The sequence below is a fragment of the Pipistrellus hanaki genome (assembly GCF_964339955.1).
Source record: "Pipistrellus hanaki genome assembly, chromosome: 14".
NCBI classification, from domain to species: domain Eukaryota; kingdom Metazoa; phylum Chordata; class Mammalia; order Chiroptera; family Vespertilionidae; genus Pipistrellus; species Pipistrellus hanaki.
This window is the reverse complement of record NC_140516.1, coordinates 54,163,389-54,181,318: the sequence shown is the minus strand read 5'-3', so window position 1 is coordinate 54,181,318 and position 17,930 is coordinate 54,163,389. Positions and strand designations below refer to the sequence as shown.

The 17,930-nt window shown below is 49.9% G+C and overlaps 1 protein-coding gene across 1 annotated transcript in view; it reads left to right on the top strand.

Annotated features, from left to right (window-relative positions):
• Window positions 1–11,304: 11,304 nt before the first annotated feature.
• Window positions 11,305–17,930, top strand: part of WDR11 (WD repeat domain 11) — a 35,843-nt gene continuing 29,217 nt past the window's right edge. The window contains exons 1-5 of the mRNA XM_084904422.1: window positions 11,305–11,496; window positions 12,417–12,528; window positions 13,154–13,307; window positions 14,251–14,424; window positions 16,155–16,341. Coding sequence (XP_084760548.1) covers window positions 11,354–11,496; window positions 12,417–12,528; window positions 13,154–13,307; window positions 14,251–14,424; window positions 16,155–16,341 — 770 coding nt within the window. The 5' untranslated portion in view covers window positions 11,305–11,353. The remainder of the gene's footprint in view (window positions 11,497–12,416; window positions 12,529–13,153; window positions 13,308–14,250; window positions 14,425–16,154; window positions 16,342–17,930) is intronic.

The following is a 17,930-nucleotide window of genomic DNA, read 5'->3' as shown; positions in this document are numbered from 1 at the left end:
GTGCCCACTCACAGCTGGTTCTCAGGGACTGGCAGCGGCAGGAGCACCTGGGGAAGGGGGACGTGCACTGTCCTCAGCTGGGAAGTGGTGGGCGTCTCAGTCTCCGGTTAGCCAGCCTCCCTGGGACGCTGAAGCACGGGTGTCTGAAAGCCAGAGGGTCCCGGGCCAAGCAGACTCCTCCTGCCCCATCTGCACCAGAGCTGGGGGACCCGGGACATCCTGCCCAAGGCCCAGTCGAGGGAGAAGGAGGAGCTTGGAGTGGCCTTGACGCGGCTGAGAGCCGCCCCGAGTGGCCTCTGAATTCTGTCCAGGACGGTGAGTATGAGGAAATCCAGACGCCATGGTGTGACCTGGGGGCCGACCCCCCACCCCATGACGTGATGTGTGGGCGAGTGACTGCCTTAGAGCCGGGGCCTGTGTGAGCTCCGCCGGCCCCTCTCTGGCCTTGATGAGCCCCTGATGCCATTGCCACCGCTGCAGGGAGACGCTCTTAGGACAGCAACACAAAACGACAAACCGTGACCGTTCCTGTGAGCGCGGCCACCGCTGACCTAACCCTAACCCTAACCGAGGCCCCGCGGGAGGTCCGGGCCCCAAAGCCGTTTCTTCCTCTTCGGTGCCCTGGCGGGTCCGCAGCTTCACCTGCCTGCGAGGGGAAGGCCTGGGAATGCCGTCTTCCTCTCAGGCGCCTTTGGGAGACCCGGCTTTGAACAGAGCTGGGGTTTTAAAAAGTGCCCGCTGGTTCCCGTGACAAATCACACCTAGGATGACGTGTGTGTGGAGAGGCCCTTGGTGTTCACTCTTGGCCTCGGAAAGAATGGAAGTCAGCGTTTGAAATTCTAACTTTCCCATTTGCTGTGGGTGCTTAACACAATCTTTCTTAGCGAGAAAGTAGAAGCTAACACGGGGGGTTTCCTCCCATTTTTCTCAAAAATTAAAACTGTCCCCATTGGAGAAATTGTCTCAGCACAGACATAACCTTTCTCTGTCTCCCTTGGTACGTCTGGAGAAGAGATATCGGCATAAGAGCATTTGGCACTGAGTGGTGGTTGTAGCTGGCGCCTGGCTCAATGGTTTGCACATGATCCTCATCTCATTTAGTCCCTATCCAACGCTAACTTATTTAAAACCCTCCGTGTGCTAACCGCACATCCAGGGCTCGGCCGTCACGCACGGTGGTGGCTGCTGTGCGGGACGTCCGGATTGTGCACATCCCCGGCGTCACCGAGACTCCTCCGGACGCGCCAGCACAACTTAGCTCTGACGCCATCGAGGAGAGAGGAGGTGCCTCTGGGCCTCTGTATTGAAGGCTGCTGGGCTTTCTCCACTTAACGCAGCACAGCACGTGCTGCTCGATGGAGGGCCTCCATCCTCTCTGCAGGGCTTGTCGATGGTGGAAACTCCCCAGATCCTCACAGGAGATCGCTGCCAGTGCTTTTTCATCGTGTGAGTGTTTTTGTTTCTGCGCCTTCAGTAGTGTTTTAGCGAGAAGCTGGGAGAGGCGGCATCAGCGATTGCTGGCCGTGAGACGAGTTCACAGAACCCTGGCCATGCCGTGCTTGTCTTTAAACTGGATGCTGGACACGGACATTTTAAAGAAGGAAAACGATGCATCGGAGAGCCCGCTGCCTCTCGAGTCCGTGGGAGGCTCCCTCCTCGTTCCAGTCTCTCCTCTGTGGGCCTTCTCCCAAGGACGGTCGTTTCACACACCCCACGGGACCGAGTCTGGTGCTGTCAGCTTGTGGGCTGTGGAACCAGGACTCCTGGTCTCCCAGTGGGGGAGGGGCGGGAAGCAGGTATCAGGAGAAAGAAGGAGCAGAACGGAGTGGCCCCAGAGTAATAGTCAGGAAAGCGAAGTTGATTTCTGCCTCAGTCACCAGCTTAGGGCCCCTTTCCGGGAGCTCTCTCGTCTGTGCAGTCCGCATGTGCAGTCGGGCTCTGGTCTGACTCGGGGCTGGAACTGCATGTGGTGGATTCTGGGCCGGAGGCTATGGGCAGGGCCTCCGGTGTAGGGAGAGCAGACAGTGGACGTGAACAGTGAGTGACCAACAGCGAGTGCAAACCATGTGGTACCACGGACAGCTCCCGCCCTGGCCTTGTTCCTGCAGAGCCAGCAAACTAGGGGTGTTAGCCTCCCTCCCCCCTTTTCTCTCCCTCTCCCTCCCTCTCTCTCTCTCTCTCTCTCTGTCTCTCTCTCTCTCTCTCTCTCTCCCCTCTCTTTCCCTCCTCTCTCTCTCTCCTCCCTCCATCCCCCCTCTCTTCTTTCTCTTTCTCTCTCCCTCCCTCCCTTCCTCCCTCCCTCCCTCCTCTCTCTCCCTCTCTCTCTCTCTCTCTCACAATTAAGCTTTAAAACACTATGTTAAAGTAAAAACATTTTCTTGCTAATTGACTGTTTTAGCCTTTAATAGCCTCCTGTTTTCCCTGGGAGGTTAATGAGCTGGAGATACTTGTACAGTTGAAGGAGGGAATTGTACTCGGCAGAGCCCAGCAGACAGGGTGAGTGCCCTTCGGAGGGCGGGTGGTCGGGGAAAGCTGAGCTGTTGAGCCTGCGCCCAGGCCTCTCCCAGGCGGAGGGAACTTCACTGCAGTGAGCACGTCTGCCCCGACCTGAGAGGAGATCTTGGCAGGTGAGCCCGCCTCCAAGTGCATCCGGCTCCCGTCAGTCAGACGGTAGTCACCCCATGTCTGTGTTCCCGCAGTTCTGCCCCGGCCACGCTCTGGCTCTGTGGGCACCTGTGTCTGCAGCATGGAGCCATGAGGACGCTACAGCCTCAGCTCAGACAGCTGGGGTTGCTTTCAGAAGGTCCTTCACCAGCAGTGTGCCATCCTCTCGACAGCGTCAAAGGGCTGCTGGAAGTGTCTCAGGGCATCAGATCTGTCTGAGCAGTGAGACCCATTCTTCTTCTCCAAGCTTGTTAATCAGATTTGAGGGATGCACTTAAGCTCTCGTTACCTTTTGCAGCTCCTTTACCGGATGCACCAAGGAGCAAGCAAAGCAGAGCACAGAGGAATTGGACGGGAAATCCCTGCAGGTCTGCACCAACATGGGCTTCACACGTTCTTACTCATCCAGGGGTCTTCCCATTCTCACTGCTCGCCTTTGTATAAATAGTTATTTTCAACACATGAAACGACAGATACCAAGAGGACTCCACTTCCGAGTTTCATGATATTAATGTTGACAATGGAATATCCAGGCTTAGAAGTTTGAGAATCAATAACCCAACCAAGTAAGTGAGCTAAAAGAAAATGCTTTTGGTTCTGTGTCCGCACACCAGTGCCAGGAGCATCCTATTGGCAGCTCCTGGGCCTCCATCAGGTGGAGCCAGTGAGCCGGTGGGAGGTTCGGCTGGCGGTCCCAGTGTGACCGCGGGCCAGCGCTGCTCACTGCTCGCCTGCCTGTGGTGCCTCAGTCTTCCCTGCTTGTCGCCAGCACGTTGGAATGGGGAGGTTTTATAGGGAACAAGCCTACATTCTGACTCTCTTACCAGGCAGGAGAAGGATGCCGGTGTTTCTCATGGGGCAGCATCGGTGGGAGCTTGATCAGTGCCGTCACCTGTATCGTCTCCGAGGGCAGCCGCAGCCCAGTGCCCACCTGGGCAACTCACCACAGCTTTATTGTCTCAGGCCAGGGTATGGGCATCTGAGGCCGGGGTGTGGGCTTCTGAGGCCGGGGTGTGGGCGTCTGAGGCCAGGGTGTGGGTGTCTGAAGCCGGGGTGTGGGCATCTCAGGTTGGGAGGTGGGCGTCTGAGGCCGGGAGGTGCCACAACCCAGGCATGTGCCGTGACCAGGAATTGAATTGTGACCTCCTGGTTCCATGTGGCTGGGCTTGCTCAGATTTCTGAAAGCTCTGCTGCACTGAGTTTATCTGAGGAGAAAGACAGGGGGTCCAGGCCCCATCCCAGATCCTTCCCGGGGAGATGCACCCTCTGCTGTCTGGAGAGCGGCGGGCGGGTTTGGTTCTCCTCGGGGCTCCGAGTGTTTTTTGTTCCTTTGTTTATTGAAGTGTTTGCCATGGACTTATTCCTCAGAAAATAAAGAGGCTTTTCAGGTCAGCTGGCCGCTGTGTGCCGTCAGCCAGGAAAGGGCGCTCCTCAATGGCCCGCTGTTCCGCCGGCCACTCAGCACACAGCGTGCGTCCCCAGTCCCACCTGCGGGGGCTTTCTGCATTTAACGCTTTGAAACAGATGTGACCTCGTGAGTCACGAGAGGCAGCTGACAGATGGTTCCTCTGCCGTGGACTGTGTTTTCCCACACGCATGTTTATTGCCACAATCCACGTGTATGTCAGCCAACGGCAGCTGATCGCCCACAGGAAACGTGCCGCCCAGGAGAAGGAACCAGAACCCCCAGGCCCACCTGCCTGGACGAATCCGCGTCTTCCCTCCTCCCCAAAGGAGGTGCTGATGGGCACGTCATCCCGTAGCACCGATTACCCTGAAAGTCCGGGCCTGAGACAGGGTGACTTTCACGCCGCCCGTGACCAGCATGAGGCCAGCAGCAGTGACCAGGCCTTAACCAAAGCCATCGTGAAACCCAAGCTTCTCTCCTAAGAAATCCAGAGTTTGTCTTTTCTCCTGGAACCAAGTGGGCTGTGCTCACTTTTATTACCATTGCTTATTACCCTGCCTTGATATGTGATTAGGACTGAGGTTTAGAAACCCAAATTTACAACAATTAAAAAAACACACATAAAAACCCACAGTAAGAGGGGAAATAGTCCCTGATCTCACAAGAAGTATCGATGGTGATTGGATGCTGGTGCCCACATCTCAGCAAGGACCTCGCGGGGAACAGATCGTAGGTTTAAGGCCACGACTCTGCAGAGTGGCCAGCTTCCGAGGGGAACTCGGCACCTCCTCCTTCTGCAGAAATTGTTGAGTAACTAGCAGCCATGCCCTGCTTCTGGGAGGCAGGGAGCTTCCTTCCCAGATTGTCTGAAGACAAACGGAAAAGCGAATTCTGGGACCGCTTGGCTTGGCCATGGCAGCGGAGGAGACTTGACCTTGACAGCTGACAGCCAGAGAAGGGGCCACCGCCGGCCAGCAAGCTCCAGGCAGGTCCTGTGGCCTCAGGCTCCGTGTCATCAACCTGAGCGGCTGAGAAAAAGCTTCCGGAACATTGAACAGTAAGGCGATCCCGTCACAGAGAACGCGCCAGCCCCGGTGAAGTGTGAAATGCGGCCCTAGAGGGTCTGACAAGGAGATTCGTTATCACAAGTGAAAACAGATGCTCAAACAGGCAGAAGACATTGCCCAGTCACAGTCCCTAAGCACGAGCCCTAAAATAGTTACGCCGACTCGGTCCCAGATTTAGTCATTCTTTTCTAATCAAACACGATTATGTGAATTAAATGCTCTCAATAACTCCGCAATTAGATGGCGCCGTGCACCTGCTGCCTCTGGTGCCAGCAGCGGAGCCGCGCGGGGACGCGGAGCGGCTGAGCAGGCCAGAAAGGAGACGGGAGAATGAAAATAGAGACGGAAGGGAAACGGACAAGACAGCCTCCCACTGCGTAAAATCAGATCGAGGGAAAGAGACGGGTCAGGAGCTAGGGCACGGCCAGCAGACGACCTTTCCAAGTCCCGAGGACAGCCAGGCCACGTCATTACGATGACCCCCCGTGGAGGAGTCAGGTGGGAGGCGAGCCGTGTGTCTTAAAGGGAAGCGCAGTGTCCCCAAGGACGTGGCTGGTAAAGGTTAGATTTATTCTCAGTGGCAGGAGGCAGGACCATAGGACAGCATCCCTCTGGGGAGCCATAGTGGTGTCGGGAGCACAGGACTCTGAGTTACAGCGTGGAGAGCTCCGCGTTAGGAGTGGAATGCAGTGCGGGTTCCAGATCACAGCGAAGCTCACAGGAAATGACACCACATTAATCTCCCCGAGCACGCACTTCCCGCCCAAAACAGTCAGAAGCCAGCACCGCCCCCAGGACTCAGAGGCCCCTTGTCTCCGGGAACAGCGCTCACGTGGATTCTCATCTCTCTGCCCCTTCCCCAGGGGGTGCTCTGCCAGGAAAAGGGGCGGAACCCGAGGTCTCCACTGGTCACGTCGCATGAGGCTCATGTCTAGAGACAAACGGCTCCTTTCAACACTGGGAAAGCCTCTGCTGCCCAACACCCAGCTGAGAACGTATAACCTGGATTCCACTCGCAGCTCAGTCCATCTCTATAAGCCGTCCCCCACGGAGTCCCCGTGGCTGTGAGATGGTCTGAGCCACGAGGATAAGCCACGATGGCTTTCAGACTCGCTGTGGTGGGCCGTGGGGGAGGAGGTTTGATGAGCTGTCAGCGTTGGCTCAGGTGAGGCTGGGTCAGGAATTAGCCACTCTGTGGTCGATTGAAGGAATCAGTAACGATGGTAAATACAATTTGGAAAACAGCGCAGTAAGACCTGGCGGGAATAATCCACTCCTTTCATTATTATGTGGTTGAAAGTCAAATATCTGAAAATGAAAATAAAATTTGCGTCACTTATTAGCCAAAGAGAAAAATCTGCCCCGGACTTTTCAAAGCCTGGAGTGCCCTGCTGCTGACCCCCAGGCCAGTGTGTGGTGGGGTGGTTAGCGCCTCCTCAGGCAGGTGCTGGGGCCTGGGCAGACAATGGCTTCTAGTTACCTGGGCAACGAAGGAGGAAGGCCAAGTGCCTACCCTCTGCCCAGACCTGCTGGCTCTCCTGATGGCAGCGATGGCAGGGGCAAGGCATTCCCAATCTGCAAACACCCGTGGGGTCAGGTGGACTCTGTTGCAGGTGGCAGACAGGAGCGTGTGTGCACCAACCCAGGGTGAGCAGCTTCTCAGCCAGCTCCCTCCATCACCCCTCCCTCCACCCCACCCCTACTCCCCCTTACACAGGGGAGGGCCTCTCACCTGTGGGCCAGCAGCTCCACCCCTCGCTCATAGGAGAGCTCAGGAGGGATGCTACTTTATTGAGCCTCTGTGGCCTCCCCTGACAGTGGGGTGCCGCCCCCTCATGTGCTGTGAGGATTAGACAGGTGACCAGCTTGGACCCTGAGCACTCGCCTGGCCCATGAAACGTGACTCTTCCCCCCCCCCTCCCCCCGCTCTGCTCCTTGTAGCCTAGACCCATGGTCGGCAAATTGCGGCTCGAGAGCCACATGCAGCTCTTTGGCCCCTTGCGTGTGGCTCTTCCACAAAATACCATGATCTGGGCGAGTCTATTTTGAAGAAGTGGTGTTAGAAGAAGTTTAAGCTTAAAAAATTTTGCTCTCCAAAGAATTTTTTTTTTTTTTTTTTTACATGATGGCCCGCCGGTGTTAAAAGAAATTTCAATCGTTCAGTCGTCGTACTGTTGCTAATTGGTTCTGTTGACTAATGAGTTTGCCGACCACGGGCCTAGAGCAAGCGAGAGACTCTTACCATAATCCCTCTTTGAACGGCGATTACAAGCTACCCCAGGCTACAACTTCCCAATTGTTGTGGGTTTATAAGAAGCTGAGAAGAACAATTCTTTGAAAGAGAACCATACTCAATTTTCCTTACCTCTATTTTTTTCTGTAGGATTTTTTAATTTTTATTGATTTTAGAGAGGAAGGGAGAGGGAGAAAGAGGGAACATCGATGATGAGAAAGAAATATTGACCAGCTGCCTCCTGCACACCGCACACTGGGGATTGAGCCCGCAACCCCGGAAATCGAACTGTGACCTCCTGGCTCTTAGGTTGATGCTCAACCACTGAGCCACTCCAGCTGGGCCAGATCTGTGGAAGAGGAAGGCCCCCAAAAAAAGTCCGGGTGGAGGGAGCAGGTAGACAAAGGCCAGCAGCCGGAGAAGAGGCATCACCCTGCTGGCTCACCCCAGGAGCCGCCTGCTTCCTCGCTGCAGCCCAGGGGTCAGGGGAAAGCAGCGGCCTCCAGCGGAGCCCGCCCCAGCCCGCTGGTGCTCTGTGAACACGTGTGGTGAGTGAGGATGGAGGAGGGCGGGAGAGGTGGGAGGACAGGACAGGACAGGAGGCAGGGGGTCCCCATGGCTGAGGAGGACAGAGGAGACCCTGGGCCACTGGGAGCCACGTGGTGTTACAAGCATTAAGGAGCCTTTTACTGCACCTGACACGCTCTGTGTTAGAACAACGGGTCCTGTTCAGGGGCAGACCGTTTCCCCACAGTTAAAATTGATGGTGTGTAGTTATCACTTTCTTAAATCACTAACGTTCCCGTCAAGGTGCCGACTGCCTCCTGCCGTAGATGAAGGAGCCCTCAGGCAATGGGCCGATGCCAATAAAACCCAACAAGAACTCATTACCACGTGAGGGAGTCCTGATGGGCCGAGTGAAGCAGAGACACGTGGATCCTCCCACAGACACCGGGCCTTCCGGACCGAGGCCGCTCCATCGCCCTCTCTGCCTGGCTTTCAGCCGCGAGCGCTCAGCCCAAGGCGCAAGACGCAGAACGAGGACGTTTGAAGACCCTGCCATTTTACTGGATGGCAAGCTTGATTAGAAACTGAAGTGCTTTTTACATAAATGTTTGTGTTTGTGGTTTTACATATAAATGATGTATGTGGAGTATAAAGTCAGAAGTAGGAATTTCCACTGACTGCACTGTTTCTCGAGAGACAGCCTTGCTGTTCAGCTCACCCGGTGTCACAGAATGCCCTTTCCTACAACTACGCAGGAATCCTGGTGGCTTTCCCTTTTAAAATGCCCGAAAGGGAACACGTCACTTACATGTGAGATGCAGGCCTGCCTCCTCCAGGGAATTGGCATTGAGCCTAAGGAAGATTAATGGCTGTTTCCTTCTCTGCTTCCTACTGCAAGCCTCCACGCAGGTGGGACAGATGAGAGGAGCTTGGCACTGAGCAGGGCCAGGTGTGACTTTCCTAATTAATTTGGCTGGAAACCCACGGGCACTGACTTCACTCTCAAAAGAGTATCCCTCAGAGGGCGTGCCTCTTCCCAGTGATGTTGTCTAGATCTGCCTGGAGGTGTGGTCTGTGGCAGCCTCTCCCCTCCACCTGGAGCGCCTCCTTCCTTCCGCCCCAGGGGTGAGACTGGAGGGCTGGCCTTGGACCAGAATGGCCGGGGCCTGGGGAGGTGGGGAAGCCCAGGCTGGGTCCATGCAGGTAGTGAGATTCGGGGGGTCAGCTGCTGCTGCACCTGAGGCCCCCACGGAGCAGGCCAGTGAGAGAAGCAGGGGGCAGGGGCGGAGGCTGTGGCTCTAAGCCTGGCACCTGGCTGGGCTTCAGATTTGGAGTAACCTGGGACTTCAGAAAAGACTCCTTCTCATCAGCTCCTGTGACTGTCACCAGCCTGTAATTATTATTATTTTTTTTGTATTTATGCTTTTCTGAAACTTCCATATGTTCTGCAATAAGCATTTATATTGTAATTTAAAACATTTAATAGTATAAAAATATAATTATACTCACTCCTGTGAATTATTTTTAAGAAGTAACTTCAGAGAATTAAAACCAACTATAAGCACAATATTTACTATAGCTTTATCTTTGTTATTTAAAAAAATGGAATAGCTTGAATATCAGGCAAAAGTGGAATAGTTAAATAACTTGTATATCCACTGTACCAAATATTGTGAAATCATTAAATCAGTAATTATGATTGGATTTAAATATTATAAATATGATTTTGATAGAATGATCAAGTAAAAACTGAAAATGTCCGAGTACTATGCTACTATGTAAAACATATCTTCATTTGGCAAGGTCTGGGAGAAATGTGTAAACACAAAAATAATTACATTAGCGAGTGAAGAGTGTAGATATATATTTTTAAGTTCTTATATTGCCCTTCATATTGCAGAAGAGTCCAATGTGATGGCCCCTAAGCAAGCACTTTCAGCAAAGACCAGTGCAGTGGGAGACCCTTCATGGTCTTTTCATATAGGCTGCTTGATTCAGTCTGTCCACACTTCCACACTCAAGCCTTGCTAGAGGGAATGTTTGAATCACGGCACTAATCCTGAGTTATGTCTTAAATTACAAGTCAGTCACCTACTCGGGGTAGAAGCACAGTATGACACGCAGAGATTGAAAGAAACGGTGGTGAGTTGGCGGTTATTTTTAATTGCAACAATTGGAGGATTCTGTGAAAGAGCAGACAATGGACTTCTTAAACCAGCAAGAAGGTCCCTCAATCTATTTCCACCAAAGTCCAAGCTTGTTAAGAGGAGAAATCAATAAAATCACTTTTCCCCTAAGAAATCATGATCACATGTCAGATGCATTCTGGTTCGGTTAATCGAATTTAGGAAGTGCTATCCATGAGTAACAATGTTAAGACACTGCTTATTTGAGCTAATAAAATGCTGAAGGAGAAATAAAGTCCTCCAGTTTATTCTTCCTCTAAAAGGTCAATAACTGGGTGAGCACACCCAGGCAGAGGCTAGGTGGCCAGGAATGAGATGTGTTGGCAGGTCAACTGTGTGGCCATCTCTTCTGGATACAAATAGTGGTGATGTTCCAATGAGAGAAGGGGAGAATGAATTTGGGGAGCCGTTTAGCAATCTTTGGTCACAAGAGGCATCGAAGAATTTTAATAAGGAAGTGATAGGTCCCGGGTTCGATTCCGGTCAAGGGCATGTACCCTGGTTGGGGGCACATCCCCAGTAGGGGGTGTGCAGGAGGCAGCTGATCGGTGATTCTCTCTCATCGATGTTTCTGACTTTCTATCCCTCTCTCTTCCTCTCTGTAAAAAAATCAATAAAATATTTAAAAAAAAAAAAAAAAAAAAAAAGGCTGCCGGGAGGGGCATTGAGGAAGCCGAAGAGGAGAATCTGCAAAATGAAAACTCATCCAACGGGCGAGCTGGCATGTGGCCTGGGGAATCGTGCTATTGTTCAAGTATTTCCAAACCAGATGAGGAATGTTCTCCTATTTAGACCTTTTTATGTTCAAGCCGTTAATCTAATTCGCTTTCTCCACTGGATCCAAGTAACCGGTTCACCAGCTTCCTCTAGGACCTGCTGTCTCCCTCGCCCCCGCCCGCAGCAGCCCTGCTGGCATTGCCCGCAGGTGACCGGCCAAAGACAGGCTAACGACCCGTCTAGCTCTTCTTTTCACGACTTCCAGCAAGTACAGAGGCCGGCGGTCTCCAACAGGAGAAAACAGCAGTGACTGGGGCGGAGCACACTTCTTCCAGGCCCACCCCAGGCCTAAACCAGCTGCGGGACCCTCAGGGCTGTGAACCCGAAGGAGGCAGAACCTGGAGGAGGCGGAACCTGAAGGAGGGGGAACCTGGAGGAGGCGGAACCTGAAGGAGGCGGAACCCGGAGTGGCGGAACAAGGTCAGGGATATCTAGGGGCGATGGAACCTTGGATCCTGCGGAACCAAGTGGCGACGCCCACGGAGCCGCCCGGACTGTGTTGGAAGCGGAAATGCAGAGGCCCCGCTTCCGGGTTGCGGGTCGGCTGAGAGCCAAGTCTGCAGCAGCGATGTTGCCGCTGACGGTGAATTTCAAGGTGTCGGCCCGCACCCTCACCGGGGCCCTCAGCGCCCACAACAAGGCGGCGGTGGACTGGTGAGGGCACCGGGCCCCAGGCCGCCGGGCGCGGCCAGGAGTTTGAGGGAAGGGGACAGACTGAGGTGTCACCCGATTCCTGTGGCCTCGCGAGAAGGGGTGCCGCCCTCCCGTCATGGAGATGTTCTCTTCCGCGCTGGATGGTTGTTGCTGTAAAAGCAGGAAATGCCTCGCGTGGGCACTTGCCGCGGGCACATATATTCGCCCCGTCCTTCCTCACATCTTTGTTTCTCGGTCCCCACACCTGCCGGAAGCACCTCGTTTTCCTCTGCCTCTCCCCACTCTGCCCCCCCGGGGTCTCCCTCCGCTGACCTGCCCCACCTCTCTCCCGCAAGTCCGCCCTCCCCTTCACTCTGTCCCTGCCCCCGACCTTGATTCATCGCGCCAAGCTCCACGGGGCCAGGCACCTGTTCTCCACTCGCCCTTCACTTCCGGCACCTGTTACTGTGAAAGCCCCGCGGCTCTGGCGGGGCAGTTAGACCAGCGGCCAGCGGGCTTCTGCGGCGGAGGTCGCTGGGGACCTTGGCCTTAGGGCCGCCGCCTCCGGTCTTGCTACCTGGTGGGAGGGACCGGGACTGACCGCAGATGTCACACCGGCCCAGGCGCTGGGCGGAGGCTGAGGATTCCAAGTCGAGGAGGAAGAGTAGCATGGCCTCCAGTATGGAGGACAGGAGCTACTTCATTCTTCCTCGAGGCCCTGTGTGCACATCTCCTAGAGCCTTTTTACCACACGAAACACGAATTCCAACAAGCATTTGTTGCGCTCAGGCAAACATTTTATGTAGATGAGATAATGTGAAAGGCTGACCTTTGGGCTTAGTCATGTTACTAATGGTAATTAATACCTAGTAGTTATATGTCGTTGACTTAGGGCACCTCTTGCTTTGCTTCACCTGAATTCCACCTTACTGTTTTGTTAGGGGCTGGCAAGGTTTAATTGCGTATGGGTGTCATTCCCTGGTGGTGGTGATCGATTCCAGCACTGCCCAAACCCTTCAAGTTTTAGAAAAGCATAAAGCTGATGTTGTCAAGGTAAGTCCGATTCCACTTTGGCCCTGTAACCTGTTGTCTGTTCTGAAGTGTTAAATAGGGCTACACTCTCATTAAGTCATACGTATAAATGTCGGACAGCTTTGAGCTAAAATAATCTATTGGGGTTAACCTGATACTTCCATGCATATGACTTAACGTCATTCCAGGACGAGCTATGGCATGCTGGTTCTTAGGTCATTTTAAAGCTGATGGAAAACACTCATAAAGCTGTCATTTGCCGGACCACTCATTCATTTTTAGTTTTGGGCACTTGGCATGTACCAAGGAGAGAGAAGTGAAAGCCTTCAGACAATTCATTGTCTAGCGAGGAAGAAGGAAAGCACAAATACGGTGTGATGAGTGAGACGTGCACAGTGCGCTGTGGGGAGACCAAGGGGCTACACGTTACCTGGTGGTAGGGATCTGGAAGATCACGGAAGTCTGCGTTTCAGGGCCCTGTAAACTGTAGGTAGGCACAGAACACATTTGGGGAGGAGCAGGGCGGGAAAGAGGACGAGTACCGTATACATCCAGGGAAGCAGTGTGCACACGGCTAAAGGACGGGGTACACATGTTTAACTTCATCCAGCGCCAGTGTTTGCTTGACCCGCCTTCTTGCTGCCAGGTTAAGTGGGCCAGAGAGAACTACCACCATCACATCGGCTCTCCCTACTCCTTGCGCCTCGCGTCTGCCGACGCCAGTGGGAAGATCATCGTTTGGGACGTGGCAGCCGGAGTGGCTCAGTGTGAGATCCAGGAGCACGCCAAGCCCATCCAGGGTGAGGGAGGCTTGCTCTGCTGTTGGCATTCGTGCACTTTCTCTTAGTGTGTTTTCCCCATTCATTCAATCTCATCACTTCCCACTGAGCTCTGGATTGCGTTTACCCTGGTCTCCGGATCTGAATCTAGTTGTTTTTTATCCTATACTTCTGGGCATATTTCCTCAAAACTCAGCTGATTTGAGTTTTGATAAAGTGCATTAATTTCAATATCTGCCTCAGTCAAGCTTGATGAGAAAAATTAAGCCGGGATAAACAGTCTTGTAAATGAAGCTCTAGGATAAGTAAACATTGCCAAACTGCTATTTTATATTAGCCCTCGGTGCTTACTTTCCATTAATAGAGATGATCAAAATATTTTCATTTTTTATAGATAATTTGTTTGCTTGTTTACTTGTTGTCTTAAAACCAATAAGAGTATTCTGTGAACTCAAGGATTTGGCTGATGGGCTGTTTGAATGAGTGAATTTTTTTAAATGGCAGTTTAAAAAATATTTGAGTACTTCCTATGTACTAGGTACTGAGCTAGATCTTTATCCTGATGATGGTTGTGAAAAAACATGAAACTGCAAAGTCCCATAAAGTAATTCCACAAAAACGTTAGGAAAGTCTGGCACCAGAGATCATGCCTGGGACAGTCTTTGACATAAAGTTTTAAGTATTGGTTTCTGCAAATAGCCTTGTATTTTCTTTGAGGTAATATTTCAGATTACTTGCCAATTTTGACCTTGAGATGCCAATGTCGACACATCTAATTTTTATATAAAATTAACTTTCCTCTGCAATCTTGACACGTAGACACATCTATGCAACACTGAGTGGGAGAGTAGTTAAGAGTTTATGGATTATGTAAAAAGATGCCACGCTACGAAATATCAAGGAGCGTCAGTATCCAGGTATTTGGAGGTGGGTGCTCACAGCTCTGCCTGGTCTGGTCTTTCAGACGTTCAGTGGTTATGGAGCCAAGACGCCTCCCGAGACTTGCTGCTCGCCATCCACCCGCCAAACTACATTGTGCTTTGGAACGCGGACACCGGCACCAAGCTCTGGAAGAAGAGCTACGCAGACAACATCCTTTCCTTTGCTTTCGACCCTTTTGACTCCTCCCATTTAACTTGTGAGTGACGGTTCCCTGTGGAGATAACGAGTGAGGTGTTTATAATGCGGTGACACTGTGTACATAAGTCACATATGTCTGCACCCACACTGTCCGAGCCGCTGAGCAGAGGGGGAGACACCCCTCCGAGCTCCTCCTACAGGCGTGAGTCGTAGCCTGCCTCTGCCGATGCAGGCGCTGCCTCAGCCCGCAGCGATGGCAGGTGTTTGTACTTAGACGTTGGATTCAGCAGCTGGACTCCACTTGTTGAATTTGTGTATAGAATTAGGTTAGCCAGAGAGAATCGCTGTGCTGTTCTAACTCAAATTTAATTAAACTTGTTTTTTCTGGAACATTTAAAAAATCTGAGTTAAGGGTTTCATTTAATCTGGCCAAATTCAGCCCTTCCCTTTTTAAAAAACACTGTTCTAACCAGGGCCGTCACCAGATGCATGCAGGGAACAGAGAAGCCCAAGGGAGTGTTTTCCTGCAGAAGTTGCTTTTACCAATGTGCAAAGTAAAACAGGAGAAATTAGGTTTTGTTTTTAGACAGATATTTTTATGACTTAATTACTTAGAAAACATTTTTATCCAATTATCCAGCAGACGTTTCTTGAGCTTTTACTATCTGGGAGGCATGTTCTGGGGCCTCGAATATATCTGTGAGACAAGGCAAGGACTCCGCCCTCATCAAGTCTGCGTTCTAGTGAGAGGGAGTCAGGTCTAACCTCAGAGCATAATGAGTTAGTAGCGTCTAGTGTGTTAAGAGGTTGTAGGTGGTATAACAGAGGGAAACAGCATAAAGGGAACAACACGGGGCCTGCTGTGTTAGATGTAGGCCCCTGTTGGTATTCTACCTTCCCTCTAGATCCACAGAGAAAAAGAACTCTGGACATCCTAAGATTTCATCTGAGGATCAAGAAGAAAAAGACATATTTAGACTGAGTAGTTCATGATAATCATAAATTTAAATCATCAAGTCAAATATTTGAACCTAGCTAAGTGTGATAAGCAGGGCCTCATATATACAGGGTGTCCCCAAAAAGTGTATGTGAATAATTATCAAGGCGGTGTTTATTAAAATACATTTCATTTCCAAATGTAATAGAATCTACATTGTGTGTATATGTTTTTGGGGGACACCCTGTACATACGGGATTTTTGTGATTTTATATTCAGGAAAGTATTTAGATGCTACAGCTATAGGATATAATGAGGGAAGGTTTTTAATGGAAGTCCATGCACTGAATTATTTGAAATTTTTTATTTTTCTGCCAGGAACCTTCTGGTATCTGTTTTTTGTTTTTTTTTTTTAAAAATATATTTTTATTGATTTCGGAGAGGAAGAGAGAGATAAAAATATCAATGATGAGAGACAATCATTGACCAGCTGCCTCCTGCATGCCCCCTACTAGGGATTGAGCTCGAAACTCAGGCATGTGCCCTTGACCGGAATCGAACTCAGGACCCTTCAGTCCTCAGGCCGATGCTCTATCCACTGAGCCAAATGGCTAGGGCTCTGGTATCTTTATAATATAAAACATTAATTTAGAATGCTGAGCTTGGAGGCCTCAGATGAATCGTAATGGACCACCTGTTTCACTTCAACTTGGAGAACATTCCCGTTATGACTGCAAACGCTGCCAGTTCTGTATTGTTAAGATTATCACTACCTTGCTCTCAACATCATATTGGAGAAAACTGTGCTAAACTTGATTAAATTTAAATCAGGTTTGCTTCTCTCCATACAGTACTCACCAGCGAGGGCATTGTGTTCATCTCAGACTTCTCCCCATCCAAGCCTCCCTCAGGCCCTGGGAAAAAAGTCTACATATCCAGCCCACACTCTAGCCCGGCTCACGGCAAGCTGGCTGCCGCCACAGGGGCTAAGAAGGCTCTTAATAAAGTTAAAATCTTAATCACACAGGAGAAACCTAGGTAAGTTAAAGGTGTGAAGCTGACAACAGCCTTCATCTGTTTATTATCTGTTCTTGGAAAAAAAAACAGTTTTGAACTTGTACTGTGATTGATTTTCTTCATCTCAAGCTTTCTCCCTTCCACTTCTGAATGTATAGGAGGAACCATGTTCTTTTTGTCTCCTCCCCTTAGAGGAGACTCAGCATTTAACCTGGCTCCTTGGTGTCCTCTCATTGTGCCACACACCCCGACCCCCGCTGACTTTTACTGATTAACATTTTTGTCTTCTGATATTTACTTTTGAAATATTGAAAGAATGTTCTAACATTGTGACTATTGAATATATTTGAAATTTGAGGACAAAATCTGGCTTTTATTTTAAAATAAATGCTGTGCAATTCCTTGAGCTATCAAATATAGGTATTTTTCTTATGCACGTAGAGATGTTTCTCAGACTGGTTAAGGGCCAGGATTCTAGAGGAAATGGTAGCTCTCTGACTCAGAAAATTCTTCCCTCTTGCTCAGATTTCACTCTCCCAATCTCTAACCTCGTGTTCTAGGGATTTCCCAGGGATACTGTGATGGCTAACAGATGCGGTAACTTAGGTACTTACCACTGTGGCTGATACTTCATGATCGCTCACTAGGTAAATCCTAGCGATCATTGTTCATATCAGAAGCTGCTGCTGAATAAGATTTCATTTTACGTAACTTGTTTTATGCATTAGAAGTGGATTTCTGTATTCTTCCTAGAGCCATGATTATACTTTCATTTTTATTGCTTTGGCAGTTTTTTTGGCATTTATTTTAAAAGAGCTTTACTTTTAATATGCTAAGATTATTCTATCTAGACTTTGTGGTAATCACCTGAAAATATATGGTAAAATACAAATTGCTCTACAAATACACTTTTAATTTATATGTAAATATCATTTTTATATATTAAGCTACAGGCTGGTTAAGTTCACTAATTTACCCCCAATCCTGTGCCAAAATAATTTAAGATAGCTCCTTAAATAGCATATGAGAACTTTATATTTATTTTTCATTGATTCTGTCTCATAAAGAAATAATTATTTTGTGGCCTGAGTGGTTTTATAAGTTATGATTTATATATATTACATTTTTTCTCATATGAATCATGTTCACCTTGAGTTTAGGGAAAATGAATTATGAATACCTTCAAATAGAAGTACTTTGGGTTTTCACATACATTATTATATTTTAATCTTGCTACAGTCCTGGGCAGTAGTACTGGTCCCATGTTATAAATGAGGAAATTGTGTCACACGTTGTTTTAAGTGTTACTCAACTCACCCAAACAGGAAATGGCAGAGCCAGGAGTTTAATGCAGTCCACATTCCTCTTTCTAGTCCTCTAACTTTATTTTAAATTTCAAAACCTTTTAATAGTATTATTATGTAGAAATAGAATATAACTGTATGCCTATTCCTATTGAAATATATTTATTATAAAAAGGTTATGATTAAGTATAAGCAATAATCACAGATTACTAAAATGCTTTTTTGAATCTCTTTAACAATCTTTTACATTCTTCATGGAGTTGTGTATATTTTATTTACACAGAAGAAAATGCTATGATAAATGAG